Raw genomic sequence first — 23,208 nt, 5'->3', positions numbered from 1 at the left:
CTCTTTTTTTTTTTTTTTTTTTAAATCTTTATTCGTTTTCAATTATTAACAGTGCAATGCAGTGAATTGAAACATAAACGAATCAAACAAAAGCACTTTAAATATACACATATTTCAAAAACAAACATTTTCACCGCCCCCCTCCACTAGTGAAAATAAAACCACATGTATAATTTCAATAAAATAGATATAATGAATAATAATTATCATGTTTGCCCATCTCTCTCCCTCCCACCCTGGATGTGTAAGGAGGACAGATAAAAAGAAAAGGTACATGACAGCTATTGTGACTCAATAGATGATGTCAATGGGCTCCACCCCCTTTCAAATGCACTACTATATCCTCAAATTTCTACTACACCTTCTAACACTGGGTGTTTGGGTACTCAGCCAAGTCTTTCACCAATACAAGAATGCCAACCTTGGAGGAGGTGAGAAGCCCATGTTTCCGTACCAACATTTTCAAGTTGCCCTGCACATGTCCCGTGAGATCACAATGAAAAAGATGTTCCTTCCTTTAAGAAATCTCTTAAAACTTATCTTTTTAAAAAAATTTTTAATACATAAATAATAAAATAAATTCTCCAATTTTTTAATTTTTCGTTTCAAGTATTTTTATACCTCCTTGATGTTCTTTCCTTAAATGTATTTCTTTTTTTTTACGATATGTAACTTTAACCTCCCTTTCCTCCCAATTGATGTTTGTCCTGTCTAAAATCTATTGTTTTTATTGTATGTTATTATTATTTTAATGAACTGTATGTTTTTATTATCTTATCTGATTGTATTTTAATGTACATCGCTTTGTATAACGATATAGCGATCCATCAAATATTTAATAAACCTTGAAACCTTGAAAACCTTGAACCTTGAATTTCCCTCTAAGCTTCTCTAAGCTCCAGAAATGCTAATGGAGTAACGTTATTACCCTTCTCAAAACACCACCTCTTTTCTAGCCTTGATTTATAATGCACCATATTAAAAACTTTTTGAAAATTTTCCTAAAAGACAAAAAAGCCTTTAGCAAATACCTCAAATAATCCCCAAAGATGGAATTTGTGAACCAAGACACCCTTGCACCATAGGAAGCGGCTCTTCCTTTATCCTGGCAGGGCATCGGGGAAAACCTGGTACACTTACAAGCATGCCAGTCAGTCTCCGAATGCCTCACATAGTGATTTCACACCCCTGAACCCAAGTCTTCCTTTGAAAAGACAGCCTGTATTTAAGTACTTGTTCTGGAACTGAATAATTGATCGGATACAAAACATCTACTTATAACAAGAGAAGCCTAGCTCACAAATCACTAATGGATATCCTTTTGTGGAGAGATTACGCTTTTCAGAAATACGCCTAGGCTTTATTTTGTCCTTTGGCTAGTAGTAAAGACCTACCCGGGAACCTTTGACCCTCCAATGTTACGCCTCGCAGATGAAGATTAAATATACTGAGGACCCATCCTAAAAGGCCTCCCTAATGGATTTCAATTTGCAGTCAGCCTGTTAAAGGTCAAAGTCATTTCAATCTTTGCCTCGCTGAAAAGCCTAAATCAAATGCAATCACTGTCCATAAGAGTTTAGGGTCTGACCAAACCATTCATACCCGTGAGCAAAACAATAAAAAAACACAAAACATACCAACCAGTAATTCCGTGTAATGGATTACCAGTCATTAGGTCCTTGGTATCACTATCGATTCCTCTCTCTCCCTCAATGACCACCTCAACTCCTTGGCAAAATCATGCTTTTTCAGCCTTCACATGCTGAGGAAAGCTAGATCCTACTTCAGCCAACAACACTTTGCCATCCTTGTCCAATCCATCATCCTCTCCAAACTAGATTACTGCAACGCCATCTACTTAAATCTATCAAAAAAAAGTATTCTAAGACTCCAGCTAATCCAGAATACTGCAGCCAAACTGATCTTCTCAAAACGCAAGTCTGACCATGCCTCCCCACTCCTTGCCAAACTTCATTGTCTCCCAATAATCTCCAGAATCCATTTCAAATGTTCCTGCCTGGCTTTCAAGATCATTCACGGAATCCTGCCTCCTCTAATCCCACTGTCTTTCAACTCCTCCAGTCCCGACTCCTCCAGAACTGCCCAAAGGCTTAAACTAGCCTTCCCCTCTCCACGCGGCATCCACTATTCAGGCAAACTGGGAAAATCCCTTCTCTTCAAAATCACAGGTCTTTGGAAAGACCTCACCACCCCGCTGCGGAACCTGAGCTCCCTTCAGTTATTCCGCAAACAACTGAAAACCTGGCTTTTCAGTAAATTGTAGCTCTATCCTTCCCCCCTTTCTCTCCCCCCTTCTACACATAAGTTCATGTAATCCTTTTTCTTCTTCTCTACCCACTATTTTAAGTTCTTGTAAACCACGTCGAGCTCCATTCTCATGGAGATGATGCGGTATATAAACTTAAGGTTTAGATTAGATTAGAAATTATTTGGCCAATAAAATAATTATACCATGGCGTACATACACTCAGGGATAGGGACTTCTGCGTGAACCTAGAAAACCTTGCTACAGAGCAATGTGTCCATGACCTGGTGGTTCTAGTTACAGATTTGTGTCTTGAAATAGTACAAGTTTACTGTAATGAAAATAAATTAATAACCACATATCGCTAAACAAGCACCGGGCTTGGTGCCAGCAATGGGAGGAAAAAGCTTCAGAGCCCCTCTTCTGCCATGTGGCTGCGGCTCTCCAGGCCCCGAAACTTTAATCTCCCTTCCAACCCCAGAATTCTCACCCCCCCAGGCCTACCGATGTATCTGGTGGTTCAGTGGGGGGGGGGGGGGGTGTCTTTGTGGCAGGAGCACAGCCCTCTCGCTCATGCTTCCTCACGGCTACCACAGCGGCTACCACAACTTCATGGCAGCTCGCGGTACTACAGGAAATGCTGGAAACAGCTGCAAAAGGTCACGGCAGCCAGGGGGAGGCAGGAGCAAGAGAGCCACATTCCTGCCACGAAGACCCCACTGGATCACCAGGAACCTTGGTAGTTCCGAGAGGGGGGGATTGCGGGGTTGGAAGGGAGATTAAAGGGTCAGGGCTTGGAGAGGGGAGAGAACCTTAGCTATGAGTTGAGGGACGGGTAGAGGAGGGAGGGAGTAAATAGAGGTGCAACCTGTGATGGGTTGGAGGGAAGAAAGAGGGGAACCCTAGAAAAAAACCAAACAGGCGAGCAATGCAATTTTACAATGCAGGGGGGGAAACATGATCTGTAAGAGAGGCTGTATAACATGAAGTGCACAAAAGCAATGCAGCGTTAAAACTGGAAACATTGCACATTGGTAATTAAAAGTGTGAAATCACCAGACTTTGAATTTCAGTCTGAAGTTAGCAAAATCCAAACAATCAGCCTCAATTTGAAGAATATCGTCTTAAATGCCTGCTTTAGATTTCCTTGCAGAGAAAGATCACTCCACATCATCATAATTCTTTTAGAATTTCATCACCACCGATACTTAAGTATTCTGGAAAAAAAAAAAGTACATTCGTGTAAGCTGCCCAAGAACAAAATCTGCATTTTGGTCTCATTAAGGCAGAAGCGACTGGCACATGTCCAGATGTTAATTGAATGCAGGCATAATTTAATAAACTCTAATGTGGAACCAATAGATGTTTCAACTGGAAAGAAGAACTGAAGCTCGCCAAGCAAACAAATGCTTTACCACTAGAACCATGTATATATTAAATGTATTGGATGATAATGCGAATTCTTGCAGTACCCCTGATACATATGCCATCCGTGACAAGTGCTTAGAACCCTAACAAACATCTGTTTAAAAATTCATACACTACTTGACCTTTTAATTAAGTAACAAATGATGGTCAGTAGTGTCAAATGGAATTGAAATATTAAGGATAATCATTAGGGCTCATGTTATACGTGCCTGCCCGCTTTCTTCCCTTCCCTTCTGCCCTCTGCAGGGTCCGGCACCTCTCCTTCCAGGACCTGGATGTTGATCTTGACCACACCGCCACCATGCCACCTTTACCTTTGCAAATCAATCTTTGGTCCTGCAGTCAGTAGCAGCCCTTCTTGAAAGGATGCCAGGGGCCTGCACCAGAACTTCCCTCTGACCCAGCCCGTCCCCTTCTCAAAACAGGAAGGTCATCAGAAGAGGGGGAGCCTTTCAACAGGGCTGCCGTAGGCTGCAGGGACAAAGATAGATTTGCAAAAGTAAAGAATGGTGGTGCGGCAAGGTCAAGATTGGCAACCAGCAGTTGGGTCCGGGAAGAAGAAATGCCAGACCATGCAGGAGGGAGGGGAAATAGGGAAGGGAGGGAATTAAGAGAGTCGGTCCTGGGGGTTGCGGGTAGAGGGAGTTATGAATCTGGATGGGGTGGGGGAAAATTGAGTTGAACCTGGGGAGTGTACAGTACCCAAAAGGTTAATTTTTTTGTGTGAAAGAAAATAAAAATTTTTTCTATAAAAATAAACAAATTGAAAAACGTACAAAAAAAAAACAGATAAAAGTCTGAAAAGTTAAAAAATATAATTGATATTTATATATTTATTTAAATTATGCTGCAAGAAATGCAGCTTTAGCGGTGGAGGTTGGGTCAGTGAAAGACAACTATTGCCACGTGCGTCTAAGGTGAACCTTTGCGTGGTATTCTCAGCCTCTTCCTCCTACCTTGGCGAACATTCGATCCCCAATATGTTCCTGAATTGCTTTACTTGTGACAAAATCTGCTTTCTATTGTTCCAGCGTATCACAGGTCTATTACCTACTATTGTGGGAATTAAATGATTTGAGAAATTTATTCAATTAAACGGTTCCAAAGTCCATACATCCCGAGAGTCCCCATTATAAAGCCAGGGTGCCACTATGGTTTCTTCAAGTGCATTATGGGAAATGCAATAAAGTTGCACAACTTATGACACCGTGTCCATGAAGGGGTCCACTAAGGGGCATTACATGCTTCTTTGGCGGTGTGCCTCAGAACCAGGTGCACTTTTCTTGTCGCTATGGGTGACGAGGCACCGGTGGACGGAGCTTAATGCCACACCACTGTACTGCTTTGTTGAACTGGTTGAAGGAATCCCCGAGAGTAACAGCAGTTGAGAATGATGAAAGGAGGCGGTCGTCTGTGTGGAGCACCATTTATAGAATACTAGCTTATTGCAGATTAGAGAATGACACGGGGACAAATTTTTCCCCGTCCCTGCAGGAACTCAATTTCCCTGTCCCCGTGAGTTTTATCGTTGTCCTTGTTCCTGCCCCATTCCTGTAAGCTCTGCCTTAACTGCACAAGCCTCAAACACTTACAATTTTAAAGTGTTGGAGGCTTGAACAGATGAGGACGGAGCTTAGGCATTGGTGGAATGAGGCATTATGACATCACAATTTGAGCTCTAGAAAGTTGCTACTTAGAATTTTAAAGTGTCTGAGGCTTGTGCAGATGAGGACAGAGTGGGCAACTCTGGTCCTCGAGGGCCGGAATCCAGTCGGGTTTTCAGGATTTCTCCAATGAATATGCATGAGATCTATTTGCATGCACTGCTTTCAATGCATACATTGGGAAAATCCTGAAAACCCGAGTGGATTCCGGCCCTCGAGGACCGGAGTTGCCCACCCCTGGTTTAGGCATTGGTGGAATAAGGCCTTATGACATCACAATCGGAGCTCTAGAATGTTGCTACTTAGGATTTTAAAGGGTTTGAGGTTTGTGCAGATGAGGACGGAGCTTAGGCATTGGTGGAATGAGGCATTATGACATCACAATCGGAGCTCTAGAATGTTGCTACTTATGACTGTAAAGTGTCTGAGGCTTGTGCAGATGAGGACGGAGCTCAGGCATTGGTGGAATGAGGCACTATGACATCACAATCGGAGCTCTAGAATGTTGCTACTTATGACTGTAAAGTGTCTGAGGCTTGTGCAGATGAGGACGGAGCTCAGGCATTGGTGGAATGAGGCACTATGACATCACAATCGGAGCTCTAGAATGTTGCTACCTATGATTTTAAAGTGTTTGAGGCTTGTGCAGATGAGGACGGAGCTCAGGCATTGGTGGAATGAGGCACTATGACATCACAATCTGAGCTCTAGAATGTTGCTACTTAGGATTTTAAAGTGTTGAGGCTTGTGCAGATGAGGGCGGAGCTTGCAGGAATGGGGCAGGGACAGGGAAAGAACTCGCCGGGACGGGAAAATGAGTTCCCGTGGGGCCGGGGAAAAATTTGTCCCCATGTCATTCTCTAGTGCAGATCATCCCAGTGCCTAACTTTGGGTGCTGTTTACTGACATCTGCCACAAAGTGTCCAGCATTTGCTCCTCCTCCCCCAAACAATTCCAGCCTCCCCCTCCCCTTGTCAGGCCTATCTCACTTCTCCTCCCAATTGTCACTGCCTTCAGCATCTTCACATGCCACATTCCTTCCCCTTAGAACTTCCTGTTTCAGAAAGGGTGGGAGAATTCACCACGGCACCATGTTTGACATGTTGACTTTTTGCCTAGTTGTCATGACTACCACGCTGGTGGTGCTCTCCAAATTGTGTGGATGACTAGTCTGCCTTTTGATCAGGCTGACCCTAAGGAAAACCAAGGATGAACAGTTCTCCAGCCTTTTTCCTCCTTGCTCTTAAAGGGGAATTTTTTTTTTTTAAAAAAAAGCTCTCCACATGTACGACTGCCTGATCTAGCAGGCGGGAGCATGCCTTTTTGCTTGGCCGAAGAATTCTCATTTATCTAATTATCTGACCTCTTTTCTGTATCTGAATTTGGCACGCAACAATGCTGGTAACCTCAGGGAGAGAGAGTTCAATGCCAACACACCTCTCACTCGACTTTCCTCACAACACTAGCTTTATTGTTCGGAAACTTCAGTGGCTCCAAACTAATTTTTCATGCTCTGTTACCCACAAGACAGAGAACCTCGAGACTGAACAAATCTGGGGTTTTTGGAGGATGCCAACATTTCAAAGCCTTTTCCTAATGACGGCGCTAATCTGTGCAGGCCCAGCCATGAGGCCAGGAGAAATACCTAGCTCCCAGACTCCTAGTCTTCAAGTTGCCGACACCGTCTGCCTGACCAAAATCCCACCAAATCACTCATTATCGCCGCCTCCTGAAATTTCAGACTAACCTATTTCAGGCGACGTTTCTCCTTTCATTGAAATTTCCATTTTTAAACCTGTCGCACATCATGGCCTGCATGTGACAGAAGGAGACCAAAATACTCCAGACCAGTGATCTTTGGGAAACGTAAATTTGATCACGTGACTCCGTTGCTCCAGAGTCTCCATTGGCTCCCAGTTTCTTTTAGAGTTCAATTTAAATGTGCTGGTGTTGTTTTTAAAATCCTATATCTTGAAATGCTTGCAGACTTTCTTTTGCAAGAGGTAACCAACAAGTTAAATGATCTCTTCCTTCCAAAAGAGGGATTAAAGGAGTCAAGATTTTTAGTCAATCTCTGATCTTTCAGTTTTCTCAACTTTGGAATGATCTCCCATTTCTTTTAAGGCGTTCCGTCTCATTTCAATTTTTTTGCAAATCTTTAAAAACTACTTTATTTGCTAAAAACAAAATTAATTTCCCAAAATTTAGTCTTATTTTTTATGGATTTTATTTGTTAAGTTAATTACTGTAAACCGAGTCGAGCTTTCTTAGAATGATGACTCGGTATATAAAGCCAAGCCTTAGATTAGACCTAGCGAGGGTGAGCGGCACCCGAGGCGGTGGCATCCCTCTCCTGCCCTCTTCCCCGCCCCTTCTACGTATCTTTTTCACTCCAGCATGAGCAGCCACCAACTTGCTAACCGCATCGGCTTCGGCACTCTCTCTGACATTACTTCCTAGGTGTGGGTCCCGGAAGTGAGGTCAGTGAGAGCGCCGAAGCCAACGCAGGCAGCTTGCGCCGACGTTAAAGAGGTACGGGGGAAGGGACACATGTGCAGCGGGGGAAGGGAAAGGACTCATGCACAGCGAGGGAAGGGAAAGGACTCGTGCGCAGCGGGGGAAGGGAAAGGACTCGTGCGCAGCGGGGAAAGGGACAGGACTCGTGTGCAGCGGGGGAAGGGAAAGGACTCGTGTGCAGCGGGGGAAGGGAAAGGACTCGTGTGCAGCGGGGGAAGGAAAAGGACTCGTGTGCAACGGGGGAAAGAAAGGACTCATGTGCAACGGGGGAAAGAAAGGACTCATGTGCAACGGGGGAAGGGAAAGGACTCATGTGCAACGGGGGAAGGGAAAGGACTCATGTGCAGCGGGGGAAGGAAAAGGACTCATGTGCAACGGGGGAAGGGAAAGGACTCATGTGCAGCGGGGGAAGGAAAAGGACTCATGTGCAACGGGGGAAGGGAAAGGACTCATGTGCAACGGGGGAAGGGAAAGGACTCATGTGCAGCGGGGAAAGGGAAAGGACTCATGTGCAGCGGGGAAAGGGAAAGGACTCATGTGCAACGGGGGGAAGGGAAAGGACTCGTGTGCAACGGGGGAAGGGAAAGGACTCGTGCGCATCGGGGGAAGGGAAAGGACTCGTGCGCATCGGGGGAAGGGAAAGGACTCGTGCGCATCGGAGGAAGGGAAAGGACTCGTGCGCAGCAGGGGAAGGGAAAGGACTCATGCGCAGCGGGGGAAGGGAAAGGACTCATGTGCAACGGGGGAAGGGAAAGGACTCGTGTGCAGCGGGGGAAGGGAAAGGACTCGTGTGCAACGGGGGAAGGGAAAGGACTCGTGCGCAGCGGGGGAAGGGAAAGGACTCGTGCGCAGCGGGGGAAGGGAAAGGACTCGTGCGCATCGGGGGAAGGGAAAGGACTCGTGCGCATCGGGGGAAGGGAAAGGACTCGTGCGCATCGGGGGAAGGGAAAGGACTCGTGCGCATCGGGGGAAGGGAAAGGACTCGTGCGCATCGGGGGAAGGGAAAGGACTCGTGCGCATCGGGGGAAGGGAAAGGACTCGTGCGCAGCGGGGGAAGGGAAAGGACTCATGCGCAGCGGGGGAAGGGAAAGGACTCATGCGCAGCGGGGGAAGGGAAAGGTCTCATGCGCAACGGGGGAAGGGAAAGGACTCGTGCGCAACGGGGGAAGGGAAAGGACTCGTGCGCAACGGGGGAAGGGAAAGGACTCGTGCGCATCGGGGGAAGGGAAAGGACTCGTGCGCAACGGGGGAAGGGAAAGGACTCATGCGCAGCGGGGGAAGGGAAAGGACTCATGTGCAACGGGGGAAGGGAAAGGACTCATGTGCAGCGGGGGAAGGAAAAGGACTCATGTGCAACGGGGGAAGGGAAAGGACTCATGTGCAGTGGGGGAAGGGAAAGGACTCATGTGCAGCGGGGAAAGGGAAAGGACTCATGTGCAACGGGGGGAAGGGAAAGGACTCGTGTGCAACGGGGGGAAGGGAAAGGACTCGTGTGCAACGGGGGAAGGGAAAGGACTCGTGTGCAACGGGGGAAGGGAAAGGACTCGTGTGCAACGGGGGAAGGGAAAGGACTCATGCGCAGCGGGGGAAGGGAAAGGACTCATGTGCAGCGGGGGAAGGGAAAGGACTCGTGCGCAGCGGGGGAAGGGAAAGGACTCGTGCGCAGCGGGGGAAGGGAAAGGACTCGTGCGCATCGGGGGAAGGGAAAGGACTCATGCGCAGCGGGGGAAGGGAAAGGACTCATGCGCAGCGGGGGAAGGGAAAGGACTCATGCGCAGCGGGGGAAGGGAAAGGACTCATGCGCAGCGGGGGAAGGGAAAGGTCTCATGCGCAACGGGGGAAGGGAAAGGACTCATGCGCAACGGGGGAAGGGAAAGGACTCGTGCGCAACGGGGGAAGGGAAAGGACTCGTGCGCAACGGGGGAAGGGAAAGGACTCGTGCGCATCGGGGGAAGGGAAAGGACTCGTGCGCATCGGGGGAAGGGAAAGGACTCGTGCGCATCGGGGGAAGGGAAAGGACTCGTGCGCATCGGGGGAAGGGAAAGGACTCGTGCGCATCGGGGGAAGGGAAAGGACTCGTGCGCATCGGGGGAAGGGAAAGGACTCGTGCGCATCGGGGGAAGGGAAAGGACTCGTGCGCAGCGGGGGAAGGGAAAGGACTCGTGCGCAGCGGGGGAAGGGAAAGGACTCGTGCGCAGCGGGGGAAGGGAAAGGACTCGTGCGCAGCGGGGGAAGGGAAAGGACTCATGCGCAGCGGGGGAAGGGAAAGGACTCTTGCGCAGCGGGGGAAGGGAAAGGTCTCATGCGCAACGGGGGAAGGGAAAGGACTCATGCGCAGCGGGGGAAGGGAAAGGACTCATGTGCAACGGGGGAAGGGAAAGGACTCATGCGCAGCGGGGGAAGGGAAAGGACTCATGAGCTGCGGGGGAAGGGAAAGGACTCATGCACAACGGGGAAGGGAAAGGAATCATGCGCAACAGGGAAAGGGAAAGGACTCGTGCGCAGCGGGGGAAGGGAAAGGACTCATGCGCAGCGGGGGAAGGGAAAGGACTCTTGCGCAGCGGGGGAAGGGAAAGGTCTCATGTGCAACGGGGGAAGGGAAAGGACTCATGCGCAACGGGGGAAGGGAAAGGACTCATGTGCAACGGGGGAAGGGAAAGGACTCATGCGCAGCGGGGGAAGGGAAAGGACTCATGAGCAGCGGGGGAAGGGAAAGGACTCATGCACAACGGGGGAAGGGAAAGGAATCATGCGCAACAGGGAAAGGGAAAGGACTCATGTGCAATGGGGGAAGGGAAAGGACTCATGCGCAGCGGGGGAAGGGAAAGAACTCATGTGCAGCGGGGGAAGGCGTGGGAGGGAGGAGGGTGAGGAGGAGAGGTGCTGCATAGGAAGGCCACGCCCGGTGTGGACCACCTCTCACCTCCCCTTACTAAGCCACTGATTCAGACCAATGTGACCGTTTTTCTAGTGTGTTCTACAGGAAACCTTACCCTTACAACACATTTCAACAGGGATTCACATTTTTCAGTCCGACCATACACACACTCTAAAATCAGAAAATGCACTTAATTTCTCAGTTATGGAAGTTTAATACTATCAACCACTATGGCAGACCGTCAATGTGCCCGTTCTGGAGTTTAACCACAGTAACAGCAGTCTGCCCATCCCAAAGCCTTACCAAAATAATCTCCGTAACCCCAGGTTAGGAGGTGCTACAGACTGTGGTGGGACAAATATGGTGTACAGCCTTAGGAAGCTCATGGCAATGACAGACTAACATACAAAAGGTACACAGCAGCACGGGAATACAATACCATACAGCAGGGCTACTCAAATCTGGTCCTCAAAGGTCCACAGGCAGACCAGGTTTTTCAGGATAACCACCATGAATATGCATGAAAGAGATTTGCATACCAAGGAGGACGTGCATGCAGATCTCTCTCATGCATATGTATGGTGGATATCCTGAAAAGGCCTGGATTGCATGTGGACCTCAACGACTAGAATTGAGTAGCCTGGTCAAACCATATGCTTCAGCTGGAGTATTGCATTCAATTCTGGTCTCCTTATCTCAAGAAAGATATAGTGGCGCTAGAAAAGGTTCAAAGAAGAGCAACCAAGATGGTAAAGGGGATGGAACTCCTCTTGTGTGAGGAAAGACAAAACGGTTAGGGCTCTTCAACTTGGGAAAGAGACGTCTGAGGGGAGATAGGATTGAAGTCTACAAAATCCTGAGTGGAGTAGAACTGGTGCAAGTGGCCTTCAGTAGTGTGGCAGCCAAGAGGTCAGAAACTTGGATGATCCATTGCAAGATTGCACAGTTGAAGAATAACGTGCAGTAGTGCGCTTTCTTTGGGCAAAGGAAGTGAAACCTGTGGAAATTAATTGTCGGATATTGCCCGAGTATGGACATAGCACCATGAATCAAGGTTTATGAGTAGGTAAAAAGGTTTAAAGTGGGAAGAACAGGTGTATCCAACAAAGATTACTCTGGTCGACCGTCAACATCAAACACACAAGAGCACAATGATAGGATGGATGCCTTGATTAGAGAAGACCGACAGATAACAGTGTCTCAATTGGCTGCAAAGTTTGATAACTATGGAACTGCATTTGCCATAATGAATGATGGCTTGGGATAAAAGGAAAGTCTGTGCAAGATGGGTTTCCAAACAGCTTACTGATCCGTACAAGCAACAGCATGTGGAGGTTATGACCCAGTTCCTGAGACGGGATAAAGAAGATCTGAGTATTCTGGAGAGAATTGTCACCAGTGACGAGACATGGGTGTACCACTGCAACCTGGATAGCAAAAGACAAAGGATGATGAATAAAATGAAACGGCGCTCACCCGGCTTCGGGAGCAACCGAAAAAACTCTCTGCAGGAATGCAGAAGCTAGTTGAATGATACAACAAATGTGTTGTCTTGCATGGGGACTGATAGGGTTGATGGTCAGTTTAGAAGAGGTATGCAGGCAGATTGATAGGCTTAAAAATGATAAATCCCTGGGACCGGATGGCATCCATCTGAGGGTAATCAAGGAACTCAAAGGGGCTATAGCTGAACTGCTTCAACTAATAGCCAATCTGTCAATCAAATCGGGAAGGATTCTGGAAAACTGGAAAGTGGAGAATGTTACGCCGATCTTCAAGAAAGGTTCGAGGGGAGATCCGGGAAACTACAGACCGGTGAGCCTGACCTCGGTACCAGGAAAGATGGTAGAGGCGCTGATAAAGGACCGCATCATTGATCACCTTGATGGACACAACCTGATGAGGACCAGCCAGAACAGCTTCAGATCTTGCTTGACGAACTTGCTGCACTTCTTCAAGAGAGTAAACAGGCAGATAGACAAAGGTGACCCAGTCAACATCGTATATCTGGATTTTCAGAAGGTGTTTGACAAGGTTCCGCATGAACGACTACTTCGAAAAATTGCGAGCCATGGAATTGAGGGTGAAATACTCACGTGGATTAAAACTGGCTGGCGGATAGGAAACAGAGAGTGGGGGTAAATGGACAATACTTGAACTGGAAAAGCGTCACGAGTGGAGTGCCGCAGTGTTCAGTGCTTGGACCCGTGCTCTTCAATATATTTATAAATAACCTGGAAATTGGTATAACGAGTGAGGTGATTAAATTTGCAGACGATACGAAGTAATTCTGAGTAGTGAAGACGCAGGAGGATTGCAAAGACCTCCAATGGGACATAAACACGCTCGAGAAATGGGCTGCGACATGGCAAATGAGGTTTAATGTGGATAAGTGTAAGGCAGGGGTGTCCAATGTCGGTCCTCGAGGGCCGCAATCCAGTCGGGTTTTCAGGATTTCCCCAATGAATATGCATGAGATCTATTAGCATACAATGAAAGCAGTGCATGCAAATAGACCTCATGAATATTCATTGGGGAAATCTTGAAAATCCGACTGGACTGCGGCCCTCGAGGCCCGACATAGGACACCCCTGGTGTAAGGTGATGCATGTCGGTAACAAAAATCTTATACATGAATACAGGATGTCCGGTGCAGTACGTGGAGACACCCCCCCAGGAAAGAAACTTGGGAGTATTGGTCAACAAGTCAATGAAGTCATCTGCACAATGCATGGCAGCGGCGAAAAGGGCGAACAGAATGCTAGGAATGATTAAGAAGGGGATCACGAACAGATCAGAGAAGGTTATCATGCCGCTGTACCGGGCCGTGGTATGCCCTCACCTGGAATACTACGTCCAGCACTGGTCACTGTACATGAAGAAGGACACAGTACTACTCAAAAGGGTCCAGAGAAGAGTGACTAAAATGGTTAAGGGGCTGGAGGAGTTGCTGTACAGTGAGAGATTAGAGAAACTGGGCCTTTTCTCCCTTGAAAAGAGGAGACAGAGGGGACATGATCGAAACATTCAAGATAATGAAGGGAATAGACTTAGTAGATAAAGACAGGTTGTTCACTCTCTCCAAGGTAGAGAGAACGAGTTAAAAGGGGATAGATTCCGTACAAACGTAAGGAAGTTCTTCTTCACCCAGAGAGTGGTAGAAAACTGGAACGCTCTTCCAGAGGCTGATATAGGGGAAAACACCCTCCAGGGACTCAATGTAAGGAAGTTCTTCTTCACCCAGAGAGTGGTAGAAAACTGGAACGCTCTTCCAGAGGCTGATATAGGGGAAAACACCCTCCAGGGACTCAATGTAAGGAAGTTCTTCTTCACCCAGAAAGTGGTAGAAAACTGGAACGCTCTTCCGGAGGCTGTTATAGGGGAAAACACCCTCCAGGGATTCAAGACAAAGTTAGACAAGTTCCTGCTGAACCAGAACGTACGCAGGTAAGACTAGTCTCAGTTATGGCACTGGTGTTTGACCTAAGGGCCACCGCGTGAGCGGACTGCTGGGCATGATGGACCTCTGGTCTGACCCAGCAGCGGCAATTCTTATGTTCTTATGTGGAAAAGTGATATATTCAATTGCTCATAGTTACTTCTAGTAAAGCCTAAAGCCATTAAAAGTATTTTGCTTTATTTTCAATTTAACTTTATATATATATATATATATATATATATACACACACACACACACACACTCGAATATAAACCTATCCAAATATAAACCGAGGTAACCCTTCCCCTCCAAAAAAGAAGGGAAAAAAGGTTGACTCGAATATAAACTGAACTTGTGGCAGTCTCACAATGTTACTGTGGGAACTCACGTCAGCTATTTTGAGTAATGAGACTGTACAGGGCAGGAGCATAGGAGGATCGCTCTTCTGGCTCACCACTGGACCAGTAGAGCTTAAGGTAGGCCTCGGGAGAGGCCTGAGATGGATCCAGGTCTGTTTTAGCATTCCCTTTGTAATTCCCTAGCCCCTATTTCTCCTGTTGGCCGGCTTAAGTAGATTGCAAGCTCTACTGAGCAGGGATTATCTCTTCCATGTTTAATGTACATTGCTGCGTACATCTAGGAGTAAGATTCAAATATAAACCAAGACCCCTATAAATCAAGGTTTATATTCGAGTATATACAGTACTTTATATTTGTACCAGGGCTACATCATCTAAAAATAGAAACTCTCTACCTCCTCGCCACCATCAAATATCAGCCTTGCTCAGGTGTTAATAAAGTGTCTCAAATATTTGGCAGTCTACATACTTTAGTAGCACAACACTGAAATACTCATATTCATTCACTCCCTCTTTCTGTGGAGAAAAAAAAAAATCAAGGGCTGGATCAAAAGGGCAGTCGGTTTTTCGGTCTCCCTATTTGACATTCCACAGCAGTGGTGCTTAAAAGCATTCCTCTCGTCTCCCACCCTCCAGCTTTTTTGTAAAGTGACCGGAACAAAATACACATTAGATAAGAAACTTTACACAATGCTTATTAAAATATATGTTCTAGCTTTCTGCTAATATGTGGCCTGACCTCCCCTTTCTAATAATGTTCATCCCCCCCGGGGCACTGCAGTCACAGACATCAGCGTGCAGGGCAAGGCCTATCTCCCCGAGAGACTCTTACGGGGAGAACTCTTAACAATGGAGGCATTGTGACATGACGCAGGGTCGCGGTGTAGCAAAACAACCTCCGAGTTCCAGGCCTTTGTTATCTTTTGAGTCTTACAGTCATTTCATTGAGAATAAACCCAAACGATGCATGCATGAGCCCCAAAGATCTCATACCAATATACTTAACGTGAGCTGACGATAGTCAATTATGTTACCCATGAGCTGCAGATATTTCAACTTTGCAACCTCTGGGTTTCTATATTGCTATTTGTAACTTGATGTTGACTTTATGAAGTTTGTTTTGGGTCCTGTAATGACCTAGTATGTTTTAATTAATGTGCTAATTACGAATGTAATTTTGTCCTCTACTTATAATGTTAAGATAATACGGAACATAATGCTGACAAGGGGGTAACTATACATGCCAGGATTCTCCAAAAATCACATATGCAAATGAGGTCGGTGGACAGCAGCAAAGATTCACTAAATTTGCATGTGTCAATCGCTGGTGATAGTGATGAGTACATGTGTATAAAAAACGTGCAAACCCCCCCACCCCTAACAACAGCATGAGAGATGTTCAATCTCTCCCACTGCCAACCAACAAACCCCCCTCCCAACAGGGAGAGATGCCCACTCTCTCACGCTGCCAAGAAATGCACGCCCCCCCCCCCCACTGTAGGAGAGATGCATACTCTCTCCCGCTGTCATGAGTCCCCCCTACCATACCACACCTCCCACCTGGCCTCCGACGCGCCCTCCCCCTTACCTCTAAGTAGATGACCTGAGGGATGTGGATTCCTTCCTCCCAGTTGGCCTGCGTCGTCCAAAATGGGCCTTCCTCTTGGGATGCACCGGGGAGGGGCCTGAGGCTCTGATTGGCCCAAGTTATTTAAAGCCCTTCCCCTGGCCTAATCAGAGCCTCAGGCAACCTCCCTGGATGCACCAGGAAGGGGTCTAAGGCTCTGATTGGCCCAGATGCCCCATAGGAGGGGGGTCTTAGGTGTCCGGGCCAATAAAAGCCTTGGGCCCCTTCCTGGTGCATCTGGGGAGGAGCCTTATACTGATTGGCCCCGGTTGGATAGGGACCCTCCCATGGGAGAGGCCTTAAACAACTTGGGCCAATCAGAGCCTCAGGCCCATCCCCGGTGCATCTTGTGATGCACTGGGGAGGGGAAGGCCCATTTTGGGTGACGCAGGCCAGCTGGGAGGAGGGCATCCACAGAGCAGATGTAGGTTTTAAAAGAGAATTAACGAGGATGTTACCACCCATGAGAGTCACTGTTTAAAAGACATAAGATATAGGGGTTGACTTAACCAATTTAAGGCCATAAAGAAGGCCTCGGTTAATTACTGTTCTATGAGGCTAAGCAAATTTTTTTAAAATTGGGATTCACAGCATCTGTTCAAATGTCAGACACACCAAACTGGGTGTTAAGTGTATAATGAGGCTATGAGACCAGCCCAGTTTTGAGTCACACACTAAATTAAATCATCGGCCCCATTAAACTAAACCAGGATTAACATCATCTCATTTTGATATGCAATTTTGTTCAGATGACATCAGTTCCCTATAGAAAAGAACAACCGAATATCCAAGGGTGAACTTCTACAGGTTTCACTCCCTCTGCCCAAAGAAGGCGCAATGGAGCATCCATGTTTCTGACCTCATGGCTGCCACAGGACTAAAGGCCAAGCGCTGCACTGTGCTTGGACAAACAAGCCAACAGGCAACGTACAAGTTCCTATGTTGCATTTCACCAGCTCTGTTTCGGTTATCACGTAATTTATTTTTGATTTCCCTTGTACAATCCAGGTAATACTACAAAGCACAGGAAAATTAGTAACACAGTAGATGACAGCAGATAAACCTAAGAACATAAGAATTGCCGCTGCTGGGTCAGACCAGTGGTCCATCGTGCCCAGGAGTCCGCTCACGCGGTGGCCCCTGGGTCAAAGACCAGTGCCCTAACTGAGACTAACTCTACCTGCATACGTTCCAGTTCAGCAGGAACTTGTCTAACTTAGTCTTGAATCCCTGGAGGGTGTTTTCCCCTATAACCGCCTCCGGAAGAGCGTTCCAGTTTTCTACCACTCTCTGGGTGAAGAAGAACTTCCTTACGTTTGTACGGAATCTATCCCCTTTCAACTTTATAGAGTGCCCTCTCGTTCTCCCTACCTTAGAAAGGGTGAACAACCTGTCCTTATCTACTCCCTTCAGTCTATTCCCTTCAGTACCTTGAATGTTTCTATCATGTCCCCTCTCAGTCTCCTCTTTTCAAGGGAGAAGAGGTCCAGTTTTTCTAATTTCTCACTGTACGGCAACTCCTCTAGTTCCTTAACCATTTTAGTCGCTCTTCTCTGGACCCTTTCGAGTAGTACCGTGTCCTTCTTCAAGTACGGTGACCAGTGCTGGACGCAGTATTCCAGGTGGGGTCTTTCTCCGATCTGTTCGAGATCCCCTTCTAAATCATTCCAAGCATTCTGTTTGCCCTTTTCGCCGCTTCCAGTCTGCCCAACAGTGATTCATTGTTTATTTGTTTATGCATACAGTTTGTATAATGCACTTTCTTGCGTTCTAGGTTGTGAATAATTAAAACATTAACAATTAAATTGAAGTAACAAGTAATAATAATAATAATAACAACTTTATTTTTCTATTCCGTCTTAATCTTGCGACTTCTAGACGGTTCACAGAGAAGAACAGCTGTACAGTCAGCGAATTACAACATACATAAATGCTATAAATGCGCCTGTTTAACTTTCAAAATCCTATATGGTATCCTCCCTCCCTTTATCCCTCTTTCTTGGAATTCCTCAAACCCTAATACCACCAGATCCTCCCACAAATTAAAACTATCCTTCCCCTCGCTAAAAGGCATTTCCCACACAGGAAAGCTAGGGACCTCCCTCCACTTCAAAATCACTGAGCTCTGGAACAACCTTATCTCCCCTCTTCGGAACTTGAGCTCTCTCCAAGTTTTCCGCAAACATCTGAAAACCTGGCTTTTCTCAAAAAATGTAAGTCTCCCTCCAACTTAGGAATCAAGGAAACTCTTATATCTTGGCATCCCAAGTCCTCTAAATTTTCTTCACTCTTCTACTTCTAACCCTCTGTTGTAGTTCCTTCCTATTTCTCCTACTGTAAACCGCGTCGAGCTCTACGAACGTGGAGATGATGCGGTATACAAACCTAAGGATTAGATTAGATTAGATTAGAAGAGGTCACAGAGTGATCAAAGATTACAATGGTGCATATTGGCAAGAAGAATGATATACATAGATTACAATATAATTTTAACATATTACATTGAAATGGTTGGAAAGCCAACGAATAACAGAATACAAATGGTGAAGAAGACATTGAAGAGGCAGAGAATACGAAATACAAAGTACCGTTAATGGGGAAAAAGTGGATTCAGTATGGTGAGCGGTAGCTTTGAGAGGAGGGGAGGAAGTCTAGCTATGAAATAAATTTTTTGAACAGAGTGGTCTTTAATTCTTTCCGAAAAGCGCCTTATGTCAACCTGGCGTCGTCTATGAAGTAGCCTAGCCAAGTTTGCTGTCTACCAGCTTGAAACTTGAACGTTCTATCTAGAAAAGTTCGGTATCTTTCCCTACCCAGTACATGAATCCTGCAATAGTTACATCAGAATTGTTTCTCCAAATTAAAGGCTGCCTGAGAATATTGGAAATGAAAGTTTCCAGCGTGCTGCAACTTTTCAGGAAGTCCGTTTCAAAAAAGAGAGATCCCTCCACACAAAACATCCAATTGCTTAAGAGGGAGCAATTTAAAAAAAGCCAAAACAACAAAATGTGACCTAAAAATACCTGATACTGGTCTAACAAGCGCTATCTTCATGTCCAATTACTGGAGTTACCATCGAAGCCCTCTCCAGCCCATCCTAATCTGTCTTGCTACTAATGGGATACAGACCATAACTTTGTCCTAGCACAAGCCTTACCCTCTCTTTTACTAAGGTGCGCCAGCCGATTTAGCTCGCGCTAAATATTTATAATAGAATACTAGTCATTAAGCCTGTTACATTAACGGGTGCTAGAATATATTTATGTCTGTCTTTCTGTCTCTCTCCCTCCCACTGACTCTCTCTCTCTCTCTCCCTGGCCCCCTCTCTCTGTCTTTCTGTCCCTCTCCCTGCCCCTGTGTCTTTCCTCCTTTCTTTCTGTCTCCCTCCCTCCTGCTGTCTGTCTGTCTGTCATTCCCTGCATTTCCCTGTGCAGCTGCAACAGCATTTCCCTCCCCCTCCATTTCCCTGTGCAGCAGCAGCAGGTATTTCCCTTCCCTTCCAAGTCCCTGTGCAGCAGTATCAGCATTTTCCCCCACCCCCCTTCCCTACTCTTAGCACGATGTGGCCTGCTCCTTTTGGCCCCTCCCCCTTCCCTCCCGCGGTGTAGCCTGCTCCAAGGGCCCCCCCTTTCCCGCAGGCAGGCCCAGCTTCTCCCTGCACGTACCCTTTTTTGTTTCTGTTTCCCTCCCTCACATGGCTGCCTGCCTGGTCCCATTGAGCGGCTCACGGCTGGAGTCTCTTTCGGCGCTTCCCTGCCTGGCCTGCGGTCTTGCCTGCTCCGGGCGAGTATCGCAGCGGCTCCTCTCGATCCCCGCCAGCGTCGGAAGCCTTCTCCGACGCTGGTGCGGCTCATGAGAGAAGCCGACACCGCGATCTGGAGAGCAGGGAGTCCAGCTGGCGGCCAGTCCTTTGTAGGTAGGTGCTGGGAAGCAATAAGGCTGGGGACTCGCGCATGCGCACTCCTGCGGCCACGGACCTACATCTCACAGATCAGAGATCACGGAAGCACGCAGCTGAGTGCGCATGCGCAGCTAGGGTTTTATTATATAGGATAATGGATGCGTTAGCATTTAGCGTTTGCTAAATCGGCTAGCACGCCTTAGTTTCTTACAGCCAGATTTGCCATCTAAGCATCTGTGAGCATTTAAATTTTTTTTTTTTGCATATGTTTTAATATCTTCCATTTTCCAGTTAGGGGAGTCTCTGTGTTCATGCCGCTTTTGAGTAATCCTCATTCGCACAGAGTTACAACTCAGTATTGTTTTCAGTCTTTGATTCACGCGTTTTTATATCAGGACTTTTAGGAAGATAATTGTCGGAACACAGACCATGCTGGGTCCAAGTTCCCAACGGTTTGGCTCGTAGATATATTTTATGCGGATTATGAATTTGTATATTTCGTAATAAAGCCTGCATCCTGAACATCACCATCACCAGGGTTTTTGTTTTTGCTGGACTTGCATTTTCTGGGGGATTAAGTTTCAAGTTTATTTAAAATGTCTTATACCGCCCAATCAACCTTCTAGGCGGTGTACAAAATCATAAACAACATACTTTAGCTAAAATACAAATTTAAGCTGACAAAGCATCATCAAACAGTAACAATAACTTACGAAGACTTTTAAAAAGAAAGACAAACAGGAACTGAAGGTAAAAAGGCAAGAAATACAATAATCAAAGTAAAAGAAAACAATTAGGGAAAGACCAATAGGAGGGGCTGTATAAATAATATTGAACTCAATTGCCCTTAAAAGGACAGTTAGGTCTCAAAGGCATCAAGAAAGAGAAATGTCTTTAGCTTCGTCTTAAAATTATTCAGAATTGATTCTTCACGTAAGTAATTTGGGATACTATTCCAGAGAGAAGGGGCGGTAACAGAGAAGATATTAGACCTCATTGTATTTATATATTTCAGTGACGGAATAGAAAGAAGGTTATTGGCTGTCGATCTTAGAGTCTTAGAAGGATTATAAGGGGTAAGAAGATTATTAATTCGGGTTGATTGTTTTGTCTGGTCTTAAATGTTAACAGAAGAATTTTGTAAGTGATTCTGTGCTCCACTGGCAACCATGGGCTTCTTGAAAGAGGGGGGGGGTAACATGGTCGTGTTTCTTTGCATTGAATATAATCTTTACAGCGGTGTTCTGTATTATCTGGCGTCTTCTTATTTCTTTTTCAGTTATGCCTTTATAAAGGATATTACAATAGGGCCAACCTTTTCCTTGTAATACATTTGTGAATTCCATCACTGTTTTGGGAATATTCTCCTTCAGCAGCTGTAAGTTATTCAGAGCTTGCCTAAAATTTTGATAAAAGTGCATTAATAGTTTGGGAGAAGGAAGAGGGTATTTCACTTAAGCCTAAGGACTATTTTCTACTGAGGCATAATTTCCATTTCCTGTCCAGTGCCTGAGGGACACAAACTATAAAGACCTTCATTTCAGGACCGGCTCAGATCCAACAACAACTATGGCCTCTGTAGAAACCTCTCCATTCCTTCCTCCCCCTCCCCCCTCCAGCGACATTCCAGGGCTCAAGCTTCCAATGGACAATCAGCTGCTGTCCCAAGCCCCATGGCCAGGAAAAGGTTTGTGGCATTGTTATCTTATTTAGGAATGACGAAGCGCGTGCTGAAGGAAATTTGCTTCGCCCCAAAAGCAGACAGGTAAGCAATCCACAAGATCCAGAACAGTGAAGAAATAGAGCAGACCAGCTGAGTGAAGATGTAAGATTTATTTACAACAGATGAAAAACTTTAAAAATACTCTTTAAAAGCCCGACACGGCTTCAGTGAAAGCAACTTGCTGTGAACAGGGTCTAGTGACTGTGAACTCTTGTTTTTATTCAGCCCCTGACGCAGTCCTCGAGAGGGCGAAACATGACTATGTCAGGTTTTTGAGAGTATTCTATGGTGAATAAATCTTATATTGCTTTACTATGCTAGGTCTTCTGGAAATTTGTCTGTGCTAGTTTTACTTACTGTGTTCCAATTCACATGCGCAGGGCTTCTTAACTTGGCACAACGTTGCCGTTGCAACATCACCATTGTCAACAGTAGACATGGCCCAGCCAATGCTCAAGACTCATGATCTACTTCAACATTGATGCCCTTGAAGGGGGTATGAGTTTACGGCGGTTGCATTGGCGTCCACTTCTACTGCTTTGGGGGGGGGGGGGGGAGGGTGAGGGCAGCTTGTCAACACACCTGGAATCCTCATTTGTCTCTATACTGCAGAAGGCCTGAATTCTTCACCAGCAGATTTCTTCAATGAATCTGAATCGGAGCGCTACTGGGGGTTCTGAGGAGCAACCAGAGGTCTTCTCAAGAGAAGAGGTCCACAGGTCTCCTCCCCTTCAGATTTTTCCCTAACACCTGAAAAACACACATGCCCTCTGAAGGGAAATCTCTTATATCGATTTTGTCCTGAAGATAGTTCAGGTTGTCCCATTTCATTTTGAAACAGAAACACAGAGTGGAAACACTAAATAACTTCCAACTCCTCAACCGCCTAAGGAGGTGGTGAAGTACCTAGTCATAGAATTCAGAAGGATGTATTTGCCTGCCTTTGTTTCAAATCCATTCTTGGTTTGGCACCCCTAGACATGGTCTCCCATTTTAAATTGGACTGTTCCACCAGGCCTACACGCAGAATACATATGTTTAGCCACCCAATAATAAAAAACTGCTGATACAAAAGATTCCTTGACAGAACTCTTGCTTTCCAAGCAAGTCAACAGAATGGCTGGCTAGGTAACATCATCAAGCACTCCTCATCCTACCTTAACTTCAGAAAACTAGTCAAAACCAACCTGTTTATCCGAGTTGTAACCAAGAACTCTTAAAGCCTTACCCCGATATTCTACTTGCATGTCCCCCGGTATTGTACTTACATGCGACTCTTACTCTGTCTCTCTCCCTCCCCACAAATATTCATGTATTCAAAGACTTCATTGTTATCTTTTTCGCTGAATATCTAGCTCTTATTGTAAACCGCCTCGAACTACTTTGGCTTTGGTGGTATATAAAAA

At 46.2% G+C, this 23,208-nt stretch overlaps 1 protein-coding gene across 4 annotated transcripts in view; it reads right to left on the bottom strand.

The window, feature by feature from the left end:
- The window catches only part of LOC117357438, a 239,747-nt gene that overhangs the window by 4,310 nt on the left and 212,229 nt on the right, over positions 1–23,208 (bottom strand). Inside the window, exon 5 of one of the 4 annotated variants that reach the window (XM_033938022.1) lies at positions 3,392–3,483. The exons of the other annotated variants lie outside the window; for them this stretch is intronic. Within the exon in view, the coding sequence (XP_033793913.1) occupies positions 3,475–3,483 (9 nt within the window). The 3' untranslated portion in view covers positions 3,392–3,474. Of the gene's footprint in view, positions 1–3,391; positions 3,484–23,208 lie in introns of those variants that run through there. 4 annotated transcript variants of the gene reach the window in all.

The sequence above is a fragment of the Geotrypetes seraphini genome, chromosome 3 (genome assembly GCF_902459505.1).
Source record: "Geotrypetes seraphini chromosome 3, aGeoSer1.1, whole genome shotgun sequence".
NCBI lineage: Eukaryota > Metazoa > Chordata > Amphibia > Gymnophiona > Dermophiidae > Geotrypetes > Geotrypetes seraphini.
This window is presented reverse-complemented; position numbering and strand designations above follow the sequence as displayed.